Raw genomic sequence first — 26,371 nt, forward strand, 5'->3', positions numbered from 1 at the left:
AAAAAATGTCATGACAGTGCCGCCCTCAAGGTGGCGCTAAGTCACAACGCCGCTAAAATGACGATAACTTAGGTGAATTGTGTGGTCACGCGAAGCGCCGCGCCTCAATGACAGCTAAACGGGAGTTTCTCAACCTTTTAAGGGATTGAGCGGGTTATTTAAACGACTGACTGAATTGTTTCAACGTCCCTCGCGCAGCGTTATTGAGGGATCCCCTCCTTTTCCCCGAGAATGGATTTCTGCAATGCGGGATATGTAAAACTTGGGAAGGGGTCGCCTTTCCACGAATTTACTAAACGCGTGTGCCCTTTATTTATGAGAATTTAAAAGCGGGTTCACAGCATCTGGACATGGCCCACCTGGAAATCTCCTGCTGTTATAGATGACCACTGGTCTGCTTTGCGTTCGGTGCTGCCTGGATTGGCTTCTGAAAGAACCGCTGGGAGTCACGTCTGGCTGGCGGGCGGAGAGGCGTCTTTCACCGCCCGCACATCCGCCATTTCTGAGCCCTTTTATTACTGTTTTTTAACACTTTAATGGAGGAAGAGAAAATTGCAACATGTTCATTTAGCAAAGCACTTCAAGAATGTCACAGGTGTGCTCGTCCTTTTTTTGGGGGGGGGGGGGGGGGGGGGGGGGGGGGGGGGGGGGGGGGGAGGTAAACTGATCCTCTCAGTGTGGTCCTGCATGACAATTGAGGAGTAACCTTACATTTATCATGGAAACGTGCAGCTTAAAACAGCTTTACACACATTTAAAGAAAGAAAACCACACATCAGGTGGCCACGATGGCCCCCTATCTTTAAATCAGTCATTTCCGTAACATTTATCTGGCATGTCAATACCAGGCAACCTCAAAATAGCCGCCTATTCATTCAGTAAATCAGAAAGATTTTTTTTATAATAAGCGGTCTCCTCGAATAGCTCTTAATTAATGTTGTGCTTTTTTGATCTGGATCGTAGGCTGTCATTAAAGCTGGTGCTGCTTATTATGTCCGCTTTATGTCGAAAGTGCCAATCCGCTTATTTATGTTTTCACCCGCGTTTGAACGCAGCTCTTTCCCGCCTGTTTTCTCTTTGGAAGGACGCCCAAGTGTGTGAGGCTGTTGAAGCCCACCTGTCCATTTTAGAATCATCACTCTCAAGACCCTCGGCGGACCCTGTGGACATGTTAAGACCCTCGATTGTACGTTTAAACATTACGTTCAATTAATTATGTATTGCACCTCTGTAATTTATTGAATCTAATTCGATCGGTAAATCACGATTGTATAGTCTGCCTTTATTATCTCTCTCTCTCTCTCTCTCTCTCTCTCTCTCTCTCTATATATATATATATATATATATATATATATATATATTCACGGCATTCGAAGTCTGTGTCACAATCTGATTGTATGGGTGGTTACCTATCAGGTAACGCTTGTGGTTGGCCAGCGATCTTCCGCCACGGTGCCCTCAGTTTGTGAAGAGCAGATCATAGAATGGTTGAAATAGTTTACTGTCATATAAATGCAAAGAGTACACGACACGTGTTTCTCCATCATTCTGGGCTCGCCTGATGAGCCCAGAATGAGGGCGAAACACGTGTTGCGTACTCTTTGCATTTATTTGACAGTAAACTATTTCAACCATATATATATATATAAATATATATATATATATATATATATATATATATATATATATCCATCCATCCATCCATTTTCCAACCCGCTGAATCAAACACAGGGTCACGGGGGGTCTGCTGGAGCCAATCCCAGCCAACACAGGGCACAAGGCAGGAACCAATCCCGGGCAGGGTGCCAACCACCGCAGGACACATACAAACACACCCACACACCAAGCACACACTAGGGACAATTTAGAATCGCCAATCCACCTAACCTGCATGTCTTTGGACTGTGGGAGGAAACCCGGAGCGCCCGGAGGAAACCCACGCAGACCACGGGGAGAAACATGAAAACTCCACACAGGGAGGGACCCAGGAAGCGAACCCAGGTCCCCAGATCTCCCAACTGCGAGGCAGCAGCGCTACCCACTGCGCCACCGTGCCGCCCCATTATATATACTATATATATATACAGTATATTTTATAGCAGGGAGCGCCATCGGTCACAGGTTATACATAAACTAAAAGAAAAAATCGGCCAAACGAGGTCTACACACTCCACTTTCTAATCCATTTCGCACGCGCTAAACGGACCTGTCTCGCTGTCCAGACTTGGTGCCGTAACCTGTGGCTGATGCTGCCTGCCAGGACAGACTTTAGAGCCAGCAAAAACCAAACTCAGGGCCAGGCTGGGTGTGGTGTTTGTTGAAATGGCGAGTGCTCACACTTATTGAAAGTTAGTTGACGTTTACTGTACACCCAAAAAAAAATCAATCTGCACAGCCATCCAAACCTTCCTTAATACCGCCCTCCTACTTTCATAAGTACAGTGGCTGTCAAAGTACACAAACAACACAGAGCCCAGTCATCGATATATAGTGAAATCGACAGAAAGCACCAGACAGATGGCCATTCCATGTCAGGGCAACCTGAAACTCACACCCACAAACAGGGGTCACCAGCTAATCCAACCTGCACAACCTACGAGGGGGCAAGCTCTAAAATATCAGCACCTGGACAAAGAGACCATGTGGCAGTGGGACTAATCACTGTGTCACCATGTCACTATAATCATTACAGAGGAGAGCCCAGTCCAGGGTTGGTTCATGACATAGTATGGTAATTGCAAAGGGGTAGGGGTCTGCTCCCCAGGGTCCTCATCTTTAAGGAAGTAACTTTACAATACAGTCAAGGAGCAGCTCAAGGGATCCATTAATTGATTTGTTTTCTATAGCACACCGTGCATTTTATAAACCTGCTTATGCCAACTGAGGGTGGCTGAGCTAGAGAAAGGCCATTTTAGCAAATGATTGACAGAGAGACATGAAAGGAACTATATGATAGATAGATAATGAAAGGCACTATTAGATAGATAGATAGATAGATAGATAGATAGATAGATAGATAGATAGATAGATAGATAGATAGATAGATAGATAGATAGATAGATAGATAGATAGATAATGAAAGGCACTATATGATTAACAGAGAGCTAGATATGAAAGGTGAACCCTGGTCTCCTAGACACAGGTTGGTTGTGTGAACATTTCAATAGCACATTTCTCGCTACTCAAAGCATTTTACACACTGAGTGTGGAGCCACTTCAGCCACCTCCAATGTGTAACATCCACCTGGATGATGCGATGACAGCCATTTTTGCACCAGTACACTCACCACACATGAGCTGTTAGGTGGTGAAGTGGCAAGAGAGAGATAGCCAACTGGAGACAGGGGATGATTAGGGGGCAGAATGACCAGGCCATGGTGGGCCATTTAGCCAGGACACCAGGATACACACTACAAAGGATGCCCAGGGATTTTTTATGACCACAGAGAGTCAGGACCTCACTTATATGTCTTATCTGAAGGACGGCGGCATTATTACAGCACTGTGTCCTCCTCACTGAGCTGGGGCATTGACATGCACTTTCAGACCACAGGGTAAGTGCCCCCTGCTGCCCTCACCAACACCTCTTCCAGCAGCAAGCAAGATTACTGGCTGCCCACCAAGACAAACACACACACACACACGTGCTTAGCGTCAGGTGGATAATAATAATAATAATAATTCATTACATTTGACCTCTTCTGCAGAGAACGTGCTATTAATTTCATAAAGAGATAAGCAACAAAAAGTATTTTTCGTGACACGTTCTATGTATACTAACATTTCATGATGTTGTTATTCACAATACTTTTGCTTGTATTTATTTGCATATGGATATTTTTATGTATTTAATTTTGTCCAAAGAATACCTCCATGCGTAAGGAGGACCCGGGACGCGAGCCTTGGTCATCTTACTGCGCCACCGTGCCTCCCCAGTCCATCCCGCCCAGCTTTGCTCGATCATGCGCCCTTAGCTGTAACCCTGTGCCGGTTCAGATGAGAAGGAAAGACTAACATTTGAGGGACGATCTTCCTCACAATTACAATACAACAACTGCTGAATTATTCTATTAAAGAGAGGAAATGAACGCGTCCATACCAGTCCACTTTGCACTGGGCGTGAAGCGGTCCCGCCGCGGCACAAGCGAAAAGCCCGTAGGCGATTATAGCGCCCCACTTGAGCTCCATGTCCTCCGCTAGATCTCGAATGAGCGGCTTCAGCGCACTCAGAATCCGGTGGGTCGACTGAGAAGGGAGGGCGCCTTTTAAATGGAGGAAACGGAGCGCATTGCGTGATCTCCAGCGCGATCACAGGACCTGCTCGAGTCCACCATAAGTGGAGCGGCGTGAGAGCAATTTGCACGGCAGTCCTCGGGTCAATCGCCAGATCCGCACCGGTGCGCGGTTTGGCGGTCTTCAAATGAAGAAAGCGAAACACGACGGTGACGGCTGCTTTCGGAAAAGTCGTTTATGGAGCCGAAAGTGAAATAAAAAAATCAGAGTGCCCCAACTTTCTCGTATGCTGAGATGGAGGAAATATGCGCAGTATTTCTCAAATATTATATCTCTTTGTTTCCCTTTATAACTAATTGATAATATCGATACACAATAATTTTTCTCAATTTATATTCAAACTTTGTATTAAAATTATATTTTCGCACTTAGAGAGGTCGAAAACGGTGGTGGAATTTTTTCATGATTACATTACCGAGATTACGTGCAAACATAGAAAAAGTGTTATTGTTATTATATAATATTTGTTGCAGTAAATTGCTATTGATAAAACTGCATTTAGCGACATTTAATTACGATAACGATGGCGGATATAATAATAAAAAATCATAAAATTAAATATATTACCAGGAACATGACGGGGACGTAGCAGCTTATTGTTCCCATTACATCTTTATATTTATATACATAGCATGTTCAGTGTTTACACGTTATTGTTAAACAGGAGATGTATAAATTAAAATAAAATAAATAATAGTTATTAAAAGAATATGCGCTAAATTGAATACAGTTTTTAATATCGTGTACACATTTATATTTGATATGATACAAAAAAATCCATCCATCCATTTTCCAACCCACTGAATCCGAACACAGTGTCACGGGGGTCTGCTGGAGCCAATCCCAGCGCACAAGGCAGGAAACAATCCCAGGCAGGGTGCCAACCCACCGCAGGACACACACAAACACACCCACACACTAGGGCCAATTTACAATCGCCAATCCACCTAACCTGCATGTCTTTGGACTGTGGGAGGAAACCGGAGCGCCTGGAGGAAACCCACGCAGACACGGGGAGAACATGCAAACTCCATGCAGAGAGGACCCAGGAAGCAAACCCAGGTCCCCAGATCTCCCAACTGCGAGGCAGCAGCGCTACCCACTGCGCCACCGTGCCGCCCTAGTAATAGTATTTTTTTCTTAAATTTCATATCTGCTTCCTTTTATCATCATAAATATTTATACAAAATATTAATCATCTACTGCGGTGGGTTGGCACCCTGCCCGGGATTGGTTCCTGCCTTGTGCCCTGTGTTGGCTGGGATTGGCTCCAGCAGACCCCCGTGACGCTGTGTTCAGAGTCAACGGGTTGGAAAATGGATGGACGGATGAATCATCTATCTAATTATAACCATAGTTTGCTTGAAAATTCGCGAAATTATTCAGTTAAAAGTTGATAGGATTCCTCATTTTTTATATAAAGCGGGTGTAGAAAATCTCACTCACTGACTCACTGAATTGTCAGGCATGGTGTGCCCACCAGGCAGATGGAGCTTCAGTCGTCAAGGTCCCGTAGCCTCACCTACTGTATGGTGCTCTTCCACCCAAGACTTCGATATCCACAAACTGTGTGTTTGAATTTCCGCTTACCAGGCACCAGGATCTTCAGCCTTAGCATTTCCATGGCCTTTTATTGACTTAGCGGAGGCTTTTATCCAAAACGACTTACAAAGAAGTTCAACATAATCCAGTAAACATCTGTCTGGGGACGGTTTGGGAACAAATGTGACAGGAGAAGGTGACAGAATTGATCAGTGAAGAGCCAGCAGAGACTAGACTAGATTAGACTAGACCACAGAGAATAGACGTCAGGAATTCCTTTGTAAGAAGACGCAATCAAATCAGAGAAATTCAGAAAACAAAGGGGTCTTCGAAAGTCCCCCCCAAACACACACACACACACACACTGGGGGAACTCGGCGATTACAATGGAGGTGGGCAACTCACTCAACCAGCCAGGGGGCTACACAGGAGAAAAGTCTGCATTGAGATTTGATCGCATCACCAAGCCCGAGTGGTCGAGAAGGAGCAGAGGACCTCACGAGTGACTCCATATATGACGACTCTGTAGGCAGGCGCCAAGGATTTGAACTGAAGACGTGCGATCGCCATTCCACGATCTGCTTACTGCACTTTTCACATTGCAGTTGACGTGAAGGCAGGTTTAAAGTCCCCAGTGATCTGGAACACGCTGGAGTGAATAATTAACAACTCGAAAAAATCAAAGACCCTCTAAAGCCAAGCGAGAAGTTTGGCTTCTTCTTAGCTATTCTGATGAATAGCTAAGTTTGAGAAAAGTTTGAGAGGGGCTTTGTTGATTGTCATAAAACAATAATTATTTACTTATATATTTCTTTATTGAGCTCCTGTAAAAAGACATTTCCCAGGGGGTAACTAAGATAGATAGACACTATCTATCTATCTATCTATCTATCTATCTATCTATCTATCTATCTATCTATCTATCTATCTATCTATCTATCTATCTTATAGCGCCTTTCATTATCTATCTATCTATCTATCTATCTATCTATCTATCTATCTATCTATCTATCTATCTATCTATCTATCTATCTATCTATCTATCTATCTATCTATCTATCTATATATCTTATAGCGCCTTTCTCTATCTATCTATCTATCTATCTATCTATCTATCTATCTATCTATCTATCTATCTATCTATCTATCTATCTATCTATCTATCTATCTATCTTATAGCGCCTTTCATTTTCTATCTATCTATCTATCTATCTATCTATCTATCTATCTATCTATCTATCTATCTATCTATCTATCTATCTATCTTATAGCGCCTTTCATTATCTATCTATCTATCTATCTATCTATCTATCTATCTATCTATCTATCTATCTATCTATCTATCTATCTATCTATCTATCTATCTATATATCTTATAGCGCCTTTCTCTATCTATCTATCTATCTATCTATCTATCTATCTATCTATCTATCTATCTATCTATCTATCTATCTATCTTATAGCGCCTTTCATTATCTATCTATCTATCTATCTATCTATCTATCTATCTATCTATCTATCTATCTATCTATCTATCTATCTATCTATCTATCTATCTTATAGCGCCTTTCATTATCTATCTATCTATCTATCTATCTATCTATCTATCTATCTATCTATCTATCTATCTATCTATCTATCTATCTATCTATCTATCTATCTATCTATCTATCTATCTATCTATCTATCTATCTATCTATCTATCTATCTATCATATAGGTCCTTTCATGTCTCTCTATCAATCATTTGCTAAAATGGCCTTTCTCTAGCTCAGCCACCCTCAGTTGGCATAAGCAGGTTTATAAAATGCACGGTGTGCTATAGAAAACAAATCAATTAATGGATCCCTTGAGCTGCTCCTTGACTGTATTGTAAAGTTACTTCCTTAAAGATGAGGACCCTGGGGAGCAGACCCCTACCCCTTTGCCATTACCATACTATGTCATGAACCAATCCTGGACTGGGGCGTCCTCTGTAATGATTATAGTGACATGGTGACACAGTGATTAGTCCCACTGCCACATGGTCTCTTTGTCCAGGTGCTGATATTTTAGAGCTTGCCCTCTCGTGGGTTGTGCAGGTTGGATTAGCTGGTGACCCCTGTTAGTGGGTGTGAGTTTCAGGTTGCCCTGACATGGAATGGCCATGGTGCTTTCTGTCGATTTCACTATAGATCGATGACTGGGCTCTGTTGTTTGTGTACTTTGACAGCCACTGTACTTATGAAAGTAGGAGGGCGGTATTAAGGAAGGTTTGGATGGCTGTGCAGATTGATTTTTTTTTTGGGGTGTACAGTAAACGTCTACTAACTTTCAATAAGTGTGAGCACTCGCCATTCAACAAACACCACACCCAGCCTGGCCCTGAGTTTGGTTTTGCTGGCACTAAAGTCTGTCCTGGCAGGCAGCATCAGCCACAGGTACGGCACCAAGTCTGGACAGCGAGCCAGGTCCGTTTAGCGCGTGCGAAATGGATTAGAAAGTGGAGTGTGTAGACCTCGTTTGGCCGATTTTTTCTTTTACTTTATGTATAACCTGTGACCGATGGCGCTCCCTGGTGCTCCGAATCCTCGCGCTCCTCAGGTATGCAGGCTGAGTCCTCCTCCATTCAAGCCTGCAGGCCGGCGGGTCCGAGCACGAGCTTCTCAGAGGGCAGGAGTGGCCGAGCACGAGCACGGCGTGCGACGTCAGGGTGAGTTTCTCTATCTCTCTTACTGTCTAACCGGCTTTTTGGATTATTCTTGTTATTTTTGCGCACTTTTTTTTCGTTTTTCACCGTCGTTTGCTCCAACCAGCCGAACGGCTTTTGTCCGGGGCTGTCCGTACGATTTGTCGTCCCTCGATTCTCTTTCTCCAACCAATCCACTCCGTTCGACTGCTTTAACGGTCACCAACTCATTATAAGTACAAGGATTACCCGATCGGCTCGAGTTATTTGGCGCTCGGACGAAACTGGCGGGGATTCGGGCGCTCGGGAGAATTGTGGAGGAAAGAAAGAAGAACAGTGTGACACGTGGAGCGCGCGTGACACACGGAAGGAGGAGCGCGACAGGCAGCAGGGTCACAGGCGACACTTCTGTGAGTCATTGGGGCACCGCAGTCCACGGAAGAAGCTGTCGTAACATTATAACAAGACAATTTGACATTCGTTCTCTGTCCACTGTGGCTTAATTGATTTTTTAAATGTGACCCGCGAGTGACATCGAGCCTGGCTGGGATCTTCATGCAGATGCGTAAAATACCCATCAGAGCCGCGACACGCGTATCAAAAATCATCAGAAGTTACATTCTAGTCACTGAGGGACTGCCAGATGAGTCAAGCTGGTTTATTCCCTTTGTGTTTATCTATTATATAGTGCCTTTCTTGCCTGTCTACCATATAGCAGGTCAGGTCATGTTGAGGGGCATGCACTGGCATAGTGCATTGCTGCACCCAGTTGGTGACCCCCGCCCCCCAGGCAGACACATGGTCCCATCCCACCCTCCGGAAATAACCATCTATCTGCTGTAGCCTGGTGTTACTCTATGTGGATGTTCCCTTGCCCTGGTCCAGCCACTTGGGTCTTCAGCAGTGAGGGTCCTTTGAGCCTGGTAACCCACAGGGAGTCGCACCACATGGCCGTAATTGGTGCTTCCTTACAATGCAGGTCATGTGCCTCATTGAGGACTCCATGAGCAACACAAAGTCAAACCAGCAGGGCCCAAGGGTTCTCCGAAGAGACACAGTACTAAAGAAACCATATCGCACAGCAACTATTATCCATATCACTTTATTACACAGTAAGTACAAGGTAATAACACCTTGTTACTCTTAATTATACAGGTAATTAATTACATGGTAAGCACATCATGTTAGGGACACCTAATCTGAAGTGATGCTTTATTATCTGTTATTATAGTACCCGAGATCCAATTGGTTACACTTGTTTTGTTTTTCCAATTGGAGTACAGGCAGGTGAAGTGACCTCCTCGTGGTCACGCAGTCTCAGTAGCAGGATTAGAACCCCGACCTCAGGGTCCAGAGTCCAAAGCCTAACCGATCTGCCACACTGCCTGCCAATATCTACTGCCTCTCACATGTCTGTCGGTTATTTTAGTGCCTTTATGTGTATATCACTTGTTCTATCTGTTATGTAATTTATTCAACAACTACTCATCTATCAGTACATCTGCACGTTACTGTATGTACTTCCTTTTACAGCAATGTATTATATAGTGCCTTTCACATCTGTCCAACTCCTTATTATATAGTGTCTTTCACATCACTTCTCCAACTTATCAAGCTGTATGTATTTCATAGTGACATTTACATCTAGTTTTTATTAGATAAATGTGAAAAGTGCCATAAATCTAATCATTATATGATGCCTTTCATATCTATCCATCTATCAATCCAGATATCCGTTATATAGTGCATTTAACATCTGTCCATCTACTCATTTTTACTCCTTGTATGAGATGCTTCCCAGTATCCAAAAACAATAACTTTTATTTCTATAGCACATGTTCATACAATGGAGCTCAAAGTGTTTTAGAAAAGGTCAGAGAAATAGAAAAATACATTATAATCAGATAAGAATAACAGTGAATAAATACAAAATATACATTATAATCAAATAAGAATAATAATGAATAAATAACATTCAAAAAACAAATCAATACACGCTTACATAATGCAGATATATAATTAACTAGCAATGCTACATGTCTTAGAAGGGATGAAATCTAAGTAATCAATGAAGACCTCAGCGGGATCAGCATTAATGTGTTGAATTGCACTACCTCTTGGAATGTATTTTGTAATGCATGTAGTAGAATAATGCATTTCATTTGTCATTCCAACAGATGACACTTCACAAACAATTGAAATAATAAAATGCATTTCAACAGATGGTGCACCACAAACATTTGCAGTAATAAAATGCATTGCATTTTTCATTCCAACAGACAGCACATCACAAACATTTGCAGCAAAGCATTTCAACAGATGGTGCACCACAAACATTTGTAGTAATAAAAAGCATTTCATTTTTCATTCCAACAGATGGCACATCACAAACATTTGCAGTAATGCATCTTAACAGATGGTGCACCACAAACATTTGCAGTAATAAAATGCATTGCATTTTCATTCTAACAGATGGCACATCACAAACATTTGCAGTAATGCATTTCAACAGATGGTGCACCACAAACATTTGCAGTAATGCATTGCATTTTTCATTACAAGAGATAGCACATCACAAACATTTGCAGTAATGCATTTCAACAGATGGCACATCACAAACATTTGCAGTAATGCATTTCAACAGATGGTGCACCACAAACATTTGCAGTAATAAAATGCATTGCATTTTCCATTCCAACAGATGGCACATCACAAACATTTGCAGTAATACTTTTCAACAGATGGTGCACCACAAACATTTGCAGTAATAAAATGCATTTAATTTGTCATTCTAACAGATGACACTTTACACACATTTGAAGTAATTAAATGCATTTCAACAGATGGTGCACCACAAACATTTGCAGTAATACATTTCAACAGATGGTGCACAACAAACATTTGCAGTAATAAAATGCATTGCATTTTTCATTCCAACAAATGGCACATCACAAACATGGGCACTGTTTTTACGAATCTCTTACAAAGTTGTATATAACAGAGACATCGAAAGGGGACAAACATACATATACATAAATTAATTAATTGCATTTATATAGCGCTTTTCTCACTACTCAAAGAGCTCAGCAATTGCAGGTTAAGGGCCTTGCTGAAGGGCCCAACAGAGCAGAGTTCCTTTTTCGGCATTTACGGGATTTGAACCAGCAACCTTCTAATTGCCAATGCATATCCCTAGCCTCAGAGCCACCACTCCGTCCAAGACATAGACACTTGTCCTTTTATTAATGTGGATACAGAAGTAGAGTTCTTATGTAAAGAATTGATTTCTAAATCTCTAAAGATGCGTCAAATAATGGCTGGGGTGGACAGAAAAAATGAAAAAGTAAACTCCAGATAAGCTGGGGGAAAAGCATAATCTGCAGGGGGTTCAAAGCCAGCTGATCAGCCAGCCCCCATTGGACATTCTACCTAACATAAATGTACTGAAGTTATCCCTGAATTATTTAGGCTTTGTCCTTGAAGATTCAATGTAGTGGGTCTTGCAGATAGTCGGGGGCCCACTGAGCATCAGGACTTTGATCAGGCAGTGGTGTCACAAAACGGCACCGCAGAAAAACTGGAAAAGAATGCAGAGAAAAGGAGAAATTAGTAAAGATCGCAAATCATGGAGAATATGATAAGGCTGTGAATGTCTCTAGGTGTAGAACTAGAACAGGGGTCTCCAGCTCCGGTCCTCGAGTGTTATGTGGCTGCAGATTTTCAATTTTAACAATTTTCTAAATTGATGACCCGTTTTGCTGCTAATTAACTCTTTCGCCTTCATTGAGACTCAGACCCCTTAATTATTTCTTTAATTTGCAACCATAGAATAATAAGACACAACAGGAGCCAAGCCATGACCAGCTACCCTGTGTCTATCATACAATATCTGAAACTAAAGAATGGAGAAGGTCTCAGTAATAACATTTTTTCAGTGCTCTTAGAAAAATGAAATTCAACAGTTTTGGGAAAAATTTGCTTTGGCAGAATGAGAGCACAGAGCAAGCCATTGAATCAAACAATGGGTTTAAAAGAATCGACGTCTAATTAAGAAACTGGTTGGAATGAAAAGAAGGTAATCTGTTGGCTCGCTTCACACCTCATTTCTGTTTGGGTGCCAATTAAGGAATAAAATGAAGCAATTCAGAGAACCAAATCTTAAAATAAGAAGTGTGACGGGTGGCTGGGTCCCATGCCCGGCTGGGATGCCCCTTCAACACTGGATCCGGGGAAGAAGCCATGGGATGCACTATACGTCCCCCGGAATGCATGGTGGCAGCCCTCCTGGGTTACATCGGGGCCACAGATGTGGGACTTCAGGACTCAGACCTGTTGTGCTCCGTGGCCACCACCCGGAGGAGCTGCACAGCTTGACGAGCCTCTGTGGGCTGGAATGCAGCCACACCCGGAAGTGCAGCCTAATTAGGCCAATTACCACCTGGAGCACTACTGGGAGGGCTACAACAAGAGCCTGCAGCCACTACTCAAGGGCCAGACTCGGGAGGTGGAGGACGAAGCTAGACAGGATGAGGATGAGGATGAGGATGAGGATGAGGATGAGGATGAGGATGACGATGACGATGACGATGGTGCCGGTGCCACCAGAAAAGTGTTTTGTGTTGCCTTAAAGTGCTTTTGGGACTGTGTATTGCCTGTGGGGTTCATGGGGAAGATGTGCCCCCCAGGTGAAGAAAAATAAAAGTTCTTAGTGTTTTACACGTGCCTCAGTGTGAGTCTGTGTCGGGTCGGGCGCTATATAGCAGCCATATCACAGAAGACAATTAAAATGAAGGGAACAGAAGTTAATTAGCAGAACTAGAATGGAGCTATAAAAAATCCAAGGTGGTTTCTAGTTTTTTGTTGTTTTACGGTATTAGCCTGACATATTTCTATTGTTAAAGTTTTCCAGATTGTCGGTGCATACCAGCAAAGGTCACCTCATCGCTTTTTTATGCAGTTATCGCTTGGAATAAAAAGCAGACCACCACTTGAAGATCTGAGGTTACAACTTAGAATGTCAGGGGACAGGTACTCCAAAATACAGGAAATAGCGAAAGATTTATCTACCATTTGTAGTATTTTAAAGTCCGGTCAATAGGACACAGGTAACTAATGTAATGATGTTAAGATCGGTGTGATTTGCTCAGATTTTCTTGGTGATGCATTCTTTGAGCTGTATTATGATCTCACTTGGGGAAAAATTCCCACTCGTCCATTCAGAGATACATTGGGTCAGAGATTCCAGAGTGTCTGGATCATCAAGTGCTATAGAGAAGTAAAGCTGGGTGTCATCTGCATAGCCGATAGTTCACTTTGTGTTGTCAGATCATCTGACCTAATGGGAGTGTGGAGACTGAAAACAATGCTGGGCCCAGAACAGACTCTTGTGGTACATTGTGCAGAACATCCTTGTTCTCTGAACTACGATCACCACAAATGATAAAGATTTGTCTGCCTGTTAAACAAGATTGAAACCAATTTAAGACACTGCCTGGGAGACCCACCCAATGTTTAAGATGATTCATGCCACACAGCCTGTGGCAGTGATTCTCAACCACTGGGTCATAGGCTGCCACCACTAGGTGTGAGAGTGGGTCATGGTGGGTGGCAAGAGCTCACTCATGCAATTGACCGCACGGCACGACAACAGGGGCTCCTACGGTTTGTCCTTGTCTCACCTAGGTTTGAAACTGCCCCGCTCCCTGCTGTTATGATGGCACTCGTTTCATCGAGGATGACCCCACCACTTTTGGGTGGTCAATGAACATGAAATGGTAAAACTGGGTTGTGATACCATCAAAGCTGGTGTCAAATGCTAAGTTATGTTTTATTCTACTGGTGCAGTTTCTGTACTGTGATTTGTCTCGGGCACCGCCGTGAGTGGCAGCCTTTCCAGCAGCTCCGTGTATGACTTTATCTTCCTACCTTTTTCTCTATTTTTCTCTATTTCACTGATCACCCCTACCACTTTCTTTTATGTGGACTCGTTCCCTGGACACTTTTTACTACTTGGACATGGATTTTTACACGCCGAGACTCGTCCATTCAGGTAGTCAACTTTGTGAATTTGGGATTAATAAAGTATCTATCTATCTATCTATCTATCTATCTATCTATCTATCTATCTATCTATCTATCTATCTGTAATAAAACCAGACTGAATGTTTATTTAGACATCCATTTAATCGCTGAAAATGACTTTTCCAGATTTTTACATAAGAAACACATGGTTAGAAATCAGTCTCGAGTCATCAAGCACAGAGGAGTCGAGATTATTTTCGTTGATCTTGGGTTTAACAAGATCTGGGAAGACCCCCATATCTAATGAGTTCACCATGTCAGGTACACCATCTGTTACTGGTGCATCGGGGACTTCTTTACAAAAGCCTGTTTGGAATGGTCAAGGGCACAAGTGGGGGGCTTTACTTGAGAAATTCTTGTACGGAGTTCAGGTAAACCTGTGTGAGTGAGTGAAGGATGCTAAAAAGAGCATGCTGGGCATTCATCTTAAATGCACTTCCATTAGTCTCCACTAGGTGTCTTTGAGCACTTGATTCACTATTTCAAAGTCAAAGTGAACTTTATTGTCATCTCAACCATATACAAGTATACAGATAGACGAAATTGCGAAGCTCAGGTTCCACAGTGTAACAACATGAAGTGCAAACAATAAATTAAAAATAGAATTAAAATTTAAATTGAAATTTAAAATGAAAATACAAACAAGACAAGTCACTGTGCAAAGACAAGACAAAGAAGTAGCATCAATATTGACGTGTAGTTAGCAATATGAACATTGATGCAATGTATGGTATTTGCAATCTAGATACATAAATATAGTCAATAGATCTGTAATATAATAACTAAATAATAGATATAGATAATACAGAAATGATCAGTGTATAATAATAGTTGTTGAAGACATGTGTAAACAATAACAGGTCAGAATGTTTCACAACAGAAGGATATCAAGAGTGTCCAAATCCTTCAAGGTCAGTATGAGATTTTCAGTTCTTTCCTCCCTGCACACTCGTCTTCACAGGACAGTGGCTCGCATGTATTAAAGTTCTGTTTTTAGAGGTGGTTGAGGTCGTGTGGAAGATCCCAGGGGGCAGCCTGGTGTTAAGGCATCTGACAGCTTGGGGGTAAAAACTCTCCTGCAGCAGCCTGGCAGATCTGGCTCTGATGCTGCAGTATCTTCTCTTGGATGGCGGAAGTGTGAAAAGTCCATGTGAGGGGTGTAAGGGGGTCCTGCACAGGCCTTGCAGACACTGCGTTTGTAAAATATGTCCTGTAGTGAAGGGAGAGGCACCCCAATAATGTTCTCTGCTGTCTTCACTAACCTTTGTGGTCGAATATGTTGCAGTTGCCATACCTGTCAGTGATGCAGCTGGTCAGTACACTCTCAATGGTGTCTCTGTAGAACATGGTGAGGATGGAAAGGGGAAGACTTGCTCAATTCAGCCGCCTCAGGAAGTGTAGTCTCTGCTGGGCTTTCTTGATTAGTGATGAGGTGTTATGCGTCCATGTAAGTTCCTCAGTTATGTGCACACCGAGAAACTTGATACTCCTAACAGTCTCCACATCTGAACCGTTGATGCTGAGTGGAATGTGGGCAGGATGTGATTTTCTGAAGTCCACAATTATCTCTTTTGTCTTGTCGACACTGAGAGATAGATTGTTGCCTTCACACCATGCGGACAACCGTTCCACCTCATTTCTGTATACTGTTTCATCATTCCTGCTTATCAGTCCAAGCACCGTTGTATCATCCACAAACTTGATGATGTGGTTGGTGTTGTGCATGGCTGTGCAGTCGTGAGTCAGCAGGGTGAAGAGCAGTGGACTAAGCACACAGCCCTGCTGCGCTCCAGTGCTCAGTGTGATGTTGCTGGAGGTGTTGCAGCCCATCCGAACTGACTGGGGCCTCTCTGTCAAGAAGTCCAGGACCCTATTGCAGAGGGTGGTATTCAGGCCCAATCTGCTCAGTTTTACAACCAGCTTTGGAGGGATGATTGTGCTGAAGGCGGAGCTAAAGTCTATGAATAGTATCCTGACATAGGTGTCTTTTTTTATCCAGATGTGTTTCCTAGCGTTTGACCCAACTTTGCCAGTCGATCATGCCAGTCTCCTCTAATTCCGGCCTAGAGTGATGTCATCTTTCAGCTGATTGAGCCATCATGTCATTTGGGCCTGGGGTCTCAGCTGTAGAGCCGTCTTTGCAGTTGAGCTGTTGTCATTGTGAATTACGTGACCATGCCATCGGTGGCATCTTCTCTGCGATCAGCGCAACATTTGTGATCATCCCCACATCTTTGAGAGTGGACAGTCTGCTGCTGCCTGACTTTTGTTCATGATGTGGTTGAGTCGAGAGAGGCCTAGTGACCAGTGGAGTCTGCACATCTCTATGACATGGGGCATTTGTTTGTGCTTTACAGATGCCAGCCAGTGTTCCTTTCTGTATGTATACGGTTACTGGTTGGATGACAGTCTTGTAAATCTTTGCTTTGAGATACAGTCCCCTTCAAAAGAACTGGAACAGCAAGGCCAATTAATTTGTTTTTGCCGTGTGTGAGATCAAAAGATGAATATGAGAAGAGAGATCAGAAGTTCAGCTTTTATTCCCTGGTGCTTCCATCCTGATATGGTCCACAACACAGAACAGATCAGCATGTTTTGTATGACACCACCCAAGTGAGCACAAGTATAGGACTGCGACGAGCTGACAACTTCAGTGTACAAAGTCACCCCCAGCAAATCGACTACTGGCTCTTAAAACAGTGGGACCTGAAACTCACAGTCAATGCCAAGGTGACCCCGTCCAAAAGCAAACCCCGCAATGCCACCTCTTTATCTTGGATCTCGACTGGAGCTCAAGCAAAAAGTGAAAGGGCTCAAAACTGGCACTGGGTGAATTAAATAGTGGATAGGCGCACTTTAAACGTCGACGGGTCATGGATGGCCTTTGTGACTGCAGGATGCTGATGTACAGCTACCCCAAAGTATGGGAACAGCAAGGCCAATGAATTTGTTTTTTCTGCACACTGAGGACATCTGTGTGTGAGATGAAGGTGAGAAGACAGAAAAGAGTTTTAGCTTTTATTCCCTTGTGCTTCCATCTTGATAAGTTACACAACATAGAAGAGAGCAGAACATTTTGTATCAAACCACCTGGCTTTTCAAGTGAGCCAAGATATTGGGACAGAATGTTATCAACTAAATTCAAGTCAAAAATATTTCATATTTGGTTGCACCAAGCCTATGACCCACAGACTCCACCAGATTTCTTGTCTCTTCATTGGTGACACCTTTCCAGGCTTTTACCCCAGCATCTTGTAGTGGTTGTGGATTTTGCTAAAAGGACAGACATGACTGTGGTGAATACATATTTTAAGAAGAGGGAGGAACACAGGGTGACGTACAAGAGTGGAGGAAGATGCACACAGGTAGATTACATCCTATGCAGAAGAGTCAATCAGAAGGAGACTGAAGACTGTAAAGTGGTGGCAGAGGAAAGTGTAGTTAAGCAGCATAGGATGGTGGTCTGTAGGATGACATTGGAGATCAAGAAGAGGAAGAGAGTGAGGGTAGAGCCAAGGATCAAATGGTGGAAGTTGAAAAAGGAAGACTGCAAGGTTGAGTTTAGGGAGGAGGTGAGACAGGCACTGGGCGGAAGTGAAGAGTCACCAGACAACTGGGAAACTACAGCAAATGTAGTAAGAGTGACAGCAAGAAGGATGCTTGGTGTGACATCTGGAAAGAGGAAGGAGGAAAAGGAGACCTGGTAGTGGAATGAGGAAATACAGGAGAGTATACAGAGGAAGAGGATGGCGAAGAAGAAGTGGGATAGTCAGAGAGATGCAGAAAGTAGACAAGAGTACAAGGAGATAAGGCGCAAGGTGAAGAGAGAGGTGATGAAGGCTAAAGAAAAGGCGTATGATGAGTTGTATGAGAGGATGGACACTAAGGAGGGAGAAAAGGACCGATTGGCTAGACAGAGGGACCAAGCTGGAAAAGATGTGCAGTAGGTAAGGGCGATAAAGGATAAAGATGGAAACGTACTAACAAGCGAGGAGAGTGTGTTGAGCAGATGGAAAGAGTATTTTGAAAGGCTGATGAATGAAGAGAACAAGACAGAGAAGAGGTTGAATGATGTGGAGATAGTGAATCAGGAAGTGCAACGGATTAGCAAGGAGGAAGTAAGGACAGCTATGAAGAGGATGAAAAATGAAAAGGCTGTTGGTCCAGATGACATAATTATGGAAGCATGGAGGTGTTTACGAGAGTTGGCAGTGGAGTTTTAAACCAGATTGTTTAATGTAATCTTGGAAAGTGAGAGGATGCCTGAGGAGTGGAGAAGAAGTGTACTGGTGCTGATATTTAAGAATAAGGGGGATGTGCAGGACTGTAGTAACTACAGGGGGATAAAGTTGATGAGCCACAGCATGACGTTATGGGAAAGAGTAGTGGGGGCTCAGATAAAAAAGGAGGTGATGATCAGTGAGCAGCAGGATGGTTTCATGCCAAGAAAGAGCACCACAGATGCAATATTTGCTCTGAGGATGTTGATGGTGAAGTTTAGAGAAGGCCAGAAGGAGCTGCAGAGAGAGAAGCTGTGGTATTGTATGAGGAAGTCAGGAGTGGCAGAGAAGTACATAAGAGTGGTAAAGGATATGTACGAGGGAAGTGTGACTGTGGTGAGGTCTGCGGTAGGAGTGATGGATGCCTTCAAGTTGGATGTGGGATTACATCAGGGATGGACAGGTTGACAGACAAGATTAGACAGGAGTCCCCGTGGACTGTGATGTTTGCTGATGACATTGAGATCTGTAGTGATAGTAGGGAGCAGGTTGAGGAGACCCTGGAGAGGTGGAGATATGAGGAGGAGGAGAGGAATGAAGGTCAGTAGGAACAAGACAGAACAGATGTGTGTGAATGAGAGGGAGGTCAGTGGAATGGTGAGGATGCAGGGAGTAGAGTTGGCGAAGGTGGATGAGTTTAAATACTTGGGATCAACAGTACAGAGTAATGGGGATTATGGAAGAGAGGTGAAGAAGAGAGTGCAGGCACGGTGGAGTGGGTGGAAAAGAGTGTCAGGAGTAATTTGTGACAGACGGGTATCAGCAAGAGTGAAAGGGAAGGTCTACAAGATGGTAGTGAGACCAGCTATGGGTTGGAGACGGTGGCACTGACCAGAAAGCAGGAGACAGAGCTGGAAGTAGCAGAGTTAAAGATGCTAAGATTTGCATTGAGTGTGACGAGGATGGATAGGATTAGAAATGAGGACATCAGAGGGTCAGCTCAAGTTGGACGGTTGAGAGACAAAGTCAGAGAGGCGAGATTGCTTTGATTTGGACATGTGCAGAGGAGAGATGCTGGGTATATAGGGAGAAAGATGCTAAGGATAGAGCTGCCAGGTAAGAGGAGAAGAGGATGGCCTAAGAGAATGTTTATGGATGTGGTGAGAGAGGACATGCAGGTGATGGGTGTGACAGAACAAGATGCAGAGGACAGAAAGATATGGAAGAAGATGATCCGCTGTGGCAACCCCTAACGGGAGCAGCCAAAAGAAGAAGAAGAAGAAGATCTTGTGGTTGTTTGATTTGCGGGGTTCCATTCTCCCTTCAATCTTCTTTTCAGGAGGTGAAATGTATACTTGGCTTAAGATCTGCTGATTGAGTTGGCCAGTCCAAGACCTTCCATTGGAGTGAAGTCCTGTGTTGAGGTGGCAGTGGGTTTGGGATCATCATTGTCTTGCTGCATAATGAAGTTCCTCCCGATTAGTTTGGACGCATTTCTCCATAAATTGGCAGAAAATATGTTTCTATAGACTTCTGAGTACATTCTTCTGCCACCATCATGAGTCACATCTCTCTCTCTCTCTCTCTCTCTCTCTCTCTCTCTCTCTATTTATATATATATATATATATATATATATATATATATATATATATATATATATATATATATATATATATATATACATGTATATATATATATATATATATATATATACATGTATATATATATATATATATATATATATATATATATATATATATATATATATATATACACAGTATGTTACCTCCACTTAGCAGGCGAACGAGAGAACTACTTAACGGATTTAGATTTGGCCTTTTTCTATAATTTACTTGAACATTTCGGTTAATTTTGCGACTTCTCTCATTGCAGTAAGAATCATAGTTCGCTTGCAGGAACGATATATTCAGAGGCTGCGGGACGAGAGGAGAGGGAAGCATGACGTCAGGAGTGGGGAGTGAGTCTATCTCTGGCCATGTTTTGGAGAGGACCTTGCCTTCGCTTAGCTAGCGATATCTTTTTGTTTTTTGATTTTTAAAGTTTGTCCTGTTTCACTACTACGCGTGCGGAGCCGAGGGGAATGGCTAGTCTCTATATAAAATCCAACATCTGTCAGTCAGTCAGTCAGTCAGTCAGTCAGTCAGTCAGTCAGTCAGTCTGTCTGTCTGTCTGTCTGTCTGTCTGTCTGTCCATTTTTCACGAGAGGACTACTTAACGGATTGAGATCGGGTTTTTTTCTGTAATTTGCTTGAACATTCTGGTTGCTTTTGCGACATCTTTCATCGTGCTAAGAATCCTAGTTTTCTTTGGCGCACCGATTAATTCACGCAAATCCGAGAGAGAGGCTCAGGGCAGAGGGGAGGGGGAAGCGTGATATCAGGAGTGGGGAGCCAGGTGGGTGAGGCCCTCCTCACTCAACGTTGCCAGCCTCCATTGGAGTCACTCTACCTCTCGCCACATGTAGGAGCGTACCTCACCTTCCGCTTAGCTAGCGATACCTGTTTGTTCAGCAGACATTATAATCTCGAGATTGTAAAGGAGTAACGTTTGACGTTTTTGAGAGAGAGAGAGAGAGAGAGAGATCCAAGCTACGTGTGTTTTAGAGGGTAGCTGCTGATTGCCAAAGATATCACAGCCATGTGCTATTCTCCCCACGAGGGGGACACTGAACACGATCAGATACAGTGCCAACGTTTGACGTCAGAGCGTACCTACCTGCCGCTTGGCCACATATCGTGTAGTGAACAGACGTTGGCAGTTTACAGATGATTTCCATCCAATCAAACGGAGCTTGAGAGGATCTGCCCGGTACCATACAGCAGGGTAAACTACCCAAATGCAAGAGGTGCAAAGCTTGTAGAGATTTAGCAGGGAAGACTTAAAGCTACAATTGCTGCCAAAGGAGCTTCTATAAAGTACTGAATTAAGGGTCAGAATAATCCCATGAATGCAAGATTTCAGTTTTTGGAAACTGTTTTTCAAAACTTGTTTTGACTTTATCATTATGGATTAGGAAGTGTAGATTGATGGGCCAAAATGATAGATGTACCCATTTAAAGTGAAATCTTACAACACAAGAGCAGAAAGTGAGGGGGTCTGAATGCCTTCTGAATGTGCAGTGCAGTGCTGTGGAACCCAAGTCATTGCAGGACTCTGAGGGGCACAATAAGGCTGTGTGCTGAAGTCCTCATTTGTGCTGAACTTTGAATAATCTTCATGAGTTCCCGCTGTCAAACCCCACATGTGAGTAAACTAAACCAACCTCTGTTGTATTTCACCTAGGAACTGATGGCTGGGATCACAGAAGAGCTTTGTGAAGATCACTGCAGGGACAGTCGGAGAATGAGGAGCATGGAGTCCACTTGTCATATGGTAAAGTGCAGCATCACAGCCGGCTTAACTAAGGCACAGAGACCCTTTAATGGCAGGCTAACTCCTCAGCAGGGCTTTCCTCATCCGTGTTTCAATACATGAGATAGTCACACAAAATTGGAAGCTTTGCTCTAAAAATAAAATGACTGTGATGATTAGTGTGAAGTATGAGGGCAGAAAAATATAAAGACAAACTGGGACAGGTGATACGAAATAGGAAACTGAAAATGGAGGTATAAATGAAATAGAAACACAGAGAGTGAGGCTGATTGGGGACGTCACACTTACCAACCTCAGGATGTTTTTACAGATTCAGTCAGATTTGGTATCTGGGGATCGGTCTGCCAAGGCACTTGCCTCTGAGTACCACCTAAGCCACAAAGCACTGGACCCTTGCAGCTCCTCCTGCAGGTGGTGGGCTCACTGGAGGTCAGACCTATGTTGCTCTTTTGGGCCGTGCCCGGCTGGGTTCCATGGGTAAATGTCCGACCACCAGGCACTCGCCAATGAGAAGGCCTGGCTCTGTATGAACCGCTCTTTATCTGATCCCTAACCTAGGACCAATTTGCCTCGGGTGACCCCGGCAGGGGACAACTGCCCTGAACAACATATACAATACAATACAATTTATTTTTGTATAGCCCAAAATCACACAAGAAGTGCCACAATGGGCTTTAACAGGCCCTGCTCTTGACAACCCCCCCAGCCTTGACTCTCTAAGAAGACAAGGAAGAACTCCCAAAAAAACCTTGTAGGGAAAAAATGGAAGAAACTTCAGGAAAGGCAGTCAAAGAGAGACCCCTTTCCTGGTAGGTTAGGCGTGCAGTGGGTGTCAAAAAGAAGGGGCTTAATACAATACAATACAATACAATACACAGAACAGAACAAATTCTCAATACAGTATAAAATAACAATTTTACAAGTACAGAGCAGAATTTAACAGTAAATGATATCCCATAATATGATTTGGATTTGTTTAGAGTCCTGGAGACTTCAGCCATCTAGCTGCCTTCCCCATTTGGCCAGTGCTGGGCCAGCCAATCTGATAAAAGGACCCCTCCTTCCCACGATTCCTGCGATCCTCCATCAGAGATGACTCTACCTTAGGCAGGCAGAACAACTTGGCAGGTGGGCAGTGGCACCAAGTGCCACATTTGAGTACCGAGAAGAGAAACAGAATAGGTGAGGGTTAGTAACAATATATAACGATCATGTTACTTATGTTTTAGTGCTAATGACTAACAACAGAGATGCAGTCTGTACAGTTAATCAGCAGCTCTAGTCAGGGTGTGCTAAACTGAAGTCGTGAGTCTTCAGCTGGGATTTAAAAGCTGAAACCGAAGGGGCATCTCTTATAGTAGCAGGCAGACCATTCCACAGTTTAGGGGCCCTGTAACTAAAACCTCGACCTCCCATTGTTATTTTATTAATCCTTGGAATCATAAGCAGGCCGGCATCTTGAGATCTTAATATGCACTCAGGTTTGTAAGACATGATAAGTTCAGACCAATAAGCCGGACCTCGGACATTTGATGCTTTATATGTTAAAAGGAGGATTTTGAAATCTGCCCTAAACTTAACCGGGAGCCAGTGTAAGGATTTAAGAACTGGATTTATGTGTTCGTATTTTCTTGTTCTTGTTATAATTCTTGCAGCAGCATTTTGGATTAACTGGAGGCTGTATAAAGAACAGTTTGAACATCCAGTGAACACCGCATTGCAGTAGTCAGTCCTACTAGAGATAAATGCAGGAATTAATTTCTCACAATCCTGTTTATTTAGAAAGCGCCTTAATTTCCCAACATTTTTCAGATGGAAGAAACCTGATTTGGACAACTTTGTAATGTCCACGTTAAATGACATGCTAGAGTCAAAGATAACTCCTAGATTGTGGGCTGATTCAGGAAAACTAATGGTTATTCCAACTGAGTTAAATGATGACAAAATATTGTTGTGATCAGCATCATTCCCTCCAATAATTAACATCTTTGCTTTATCTGTGTTTAAAGACAAGTAGTTCTCATCCATCCATTCCTTTAATTCATATCTCTTAGGATCATTGGAACACACAGACCTCTCCACCATGATAAGGTGACAATTCATGGAGAGACTTCTCCACATTGAAAGGAGACAGTTGAGGTGGTCCGGGTATCTGATTAAGATGCCTCCTGGACGGTACCCTGAGAAGGGGTTTTGGGCATATCCAGCTTGGAGTAGACCTTGGGGCAGACCTAGGACATGCTGGAAAGATTACATCTTTCAGCTGCCCTTGGAACGCCTCAATTATCTCCTGAGAGGAGTTAGAGGAGGTGGTGGGGTAAAGGGATGTCTGAGCATTATTGCTTTGAGTGCTGCCCCCATGACCCTAATCCGGATAAGTGTCAGAAAATGGACAGGTGGATTCAGAAACACCTAGGACCCCTCCATTTTCTGCACATTTTATTGTGTTGTAGGTTTCATTTTAAATGGATACATTTGTCATTTTTGCCCATGCAATCCACATTCAGTACCCCATAATAACAAGGTGAAGATGTGTTTTCAGAAAGCTTTGCAAATTCATTAAAAATCAAAAACTGAAATATTCAGACCCTTCATTCAGTCCTTTATAGAAGCGTCCTTTGGTAGGAATTCCTGCTTCTAGTCTTCTTGAGTGAGTCTCTACAAGCTTGGCACACCAGGCTTTAAGGCATCCTATCCCAGTCTAATCCTGTCAGGCTCATTAGAATAGATAGGAGGTATCTGTAACACTGCCATCTTCTGGTCTCTGCTCGTATGTCCTATGGAGTTTAAGTCTGGGCTTTGGTTGAGCCACTCAAGTACACTCAGAGAGACTTTTCCCCAAGCCAGTTTAGCATTGTCATGGCTGTGTGTTTCAGGTTATTGTTGTACTGAAAAGTGAACTGTTGCTCCAGTCTGAGGTGACATGCACTCTGGAGTAGATTTCCTTCAAGGACCTCTCTGTATTTGGCAGAATTCATCCTTCCCTTAATGCTGACCAGTCCTCCTGTCCCCATAGCACGATGCCGCTGTCACCACCATGCGTCACCAAAGGTGTGATATTAGGCAGGTGTTGAGCAGTGCCAGGTCTCACTTGCAGTGCTTGGAGTTCTACACAAAGACCTCATACCCAAAGATCTTCCTTTAGGCTGTAACATGCGTTTTTCTCAAAAGTGAGTTTGGTTAAAATGTCTGATTGATGGAGTGCTACTGGGGTGGTCTTTCTTCCAACAGGTTCTCCCATCTCAGTTGAGGACTTTTGAAGTTCTGTTAAACTGACCATTGAGTTCTTGGTCACCTCACTTAGCCTGGCCCTTCTTGCTCGATTACTCAGTTTGGCCAAGGCGGACAACTCTAAGAAGAGTTCTGGTGGTTGCAGACTTTGTTAGCGCTTTATTTGAGGTTGTGCATCTGTTGCTCATCTACCGTTATGTAACAAGACCTTAACGAAGAGTTCTTTTGGTCATAATGACACTTATAAAGTGTAACTGAATGGATACACTGGTAAAATTGTTTATGAATGTGAAGAATTCACACATCTTATACTGAAGAATGCAATATCAAGAGAAACAGATCTGAGTTAAGCCACCTCTGACCATTCCAAAGTCAAGTTACTTTACTAGGCCATATTGCACTGGTGAATAACAGCTTTACTGATGCTTTGTAAGCGTTAAGAAGACCAAAAGAAATCTTTGTTAAGGTCTTGGTGAGGAAGAGTAAATGAGCAATGGAAGCATTTCACAGTACCTAAACTGAAGTGTTACTCAGACTGCTACCTTTCTTCCTCCTTATCCTTTCCCACTTCCATCTGGGGTCAATGTTCCTGATGAACCTTCTCTGAACAGCTTGGTCCTGCATCTCCTCCCCAGTCAGACCATTTTCCTTCAGATCTTCTTCTGCTTTATTTGTTCACCTTCGCTTTGGGCCTCCTTCAATTTTTCTCTTCCCCTGGACTTCCACTCCCATCACTCTTTGGCCTATATCTTTCTTGTCTCTCCTCATCACGTCTCCGTACCACATCATCCTACTTTCCTTTCCTTTCTTAGATATCTCTCCTGCTTTTGTTGTTCCTCTAATGGTCTCATTTGTTATTCTGGACTTTTTTGTAACTCCAAGCATCCATCTCAACGTTCTCATTTCTGCCACATCCAACATCTTCTCCTGCTATGCTCCCTTT

The 26,371-nt window shown here is 43.2% G+C and overlaps 2 protein-coding genes across 4 annotated transcripts in view; one reads left to right on the forward strand and one right to left on the reverse strand.

Annotated features, from left to right (window-relative positions):
• The window catches only part of LOC127528441 (uncharacterized), a 32,880-nt gene extending 26,457 nt beyond the window's left edge, over positions 1–6,423 (reverse strand). The window contains exon 1 of one of the 3 annotated variants that reach the window (XM_051929313.1): positions 6,241–6,423. In XM_051929313.1, the coding sequence (XP_051785273.1) occupies positions 6,241–6,347 (107 nt within the window). In that variant the 5' untranslated portion in view covers positions 6,348–6,423. Of the gene's footprint in view, positions 1–4,099; positions 4,395–5,739; positions 5,891–6,240 lie in introns of those variants that run through there. The other 2 variants (XM_051929315.1, XM_051929314.1) reach the window with 2 other exon arrangements.
• A 1,707-nt stretch (positions 6,424–8,130) lies between these two features.
• LOC114653191 (metalloreductase STEAP1-like) overlaps positions 8,131–26,371 on the forward strand; it is a 41,445-nt gene continuing 23,204 nt past the window's right edge. Inside the window, exons 1-2 of the mRNA XM_028803372.2 lie at positions 8,131–8,254; positions 22,108–22,197. Coding sequence (XP_028659205.2) covers positions 22,114–22,197 — 84 coding nt within the window. The 5' untranslated portion in view covers positions 8,131–8,254; positions 22,108–22,113. The remainder of the gene's footprint in view (positions 8,255–22,107; positions 22,198–26,371) is intronic.

This window comes from Erpetoichthys calabaricus, chromosome 6 (assembly GCF_900747795.2).
Source record: "Erpetoichthys calabaricus chromosome 6, fErpCal1.3, whole genome shotgun sequence".
NCBI lineage: Eukaryota > Metazoa > Chordata > Cladistia > Polypteriformes > Polypteridae > Erpetoichthys > Erpetoichthys calabaricus.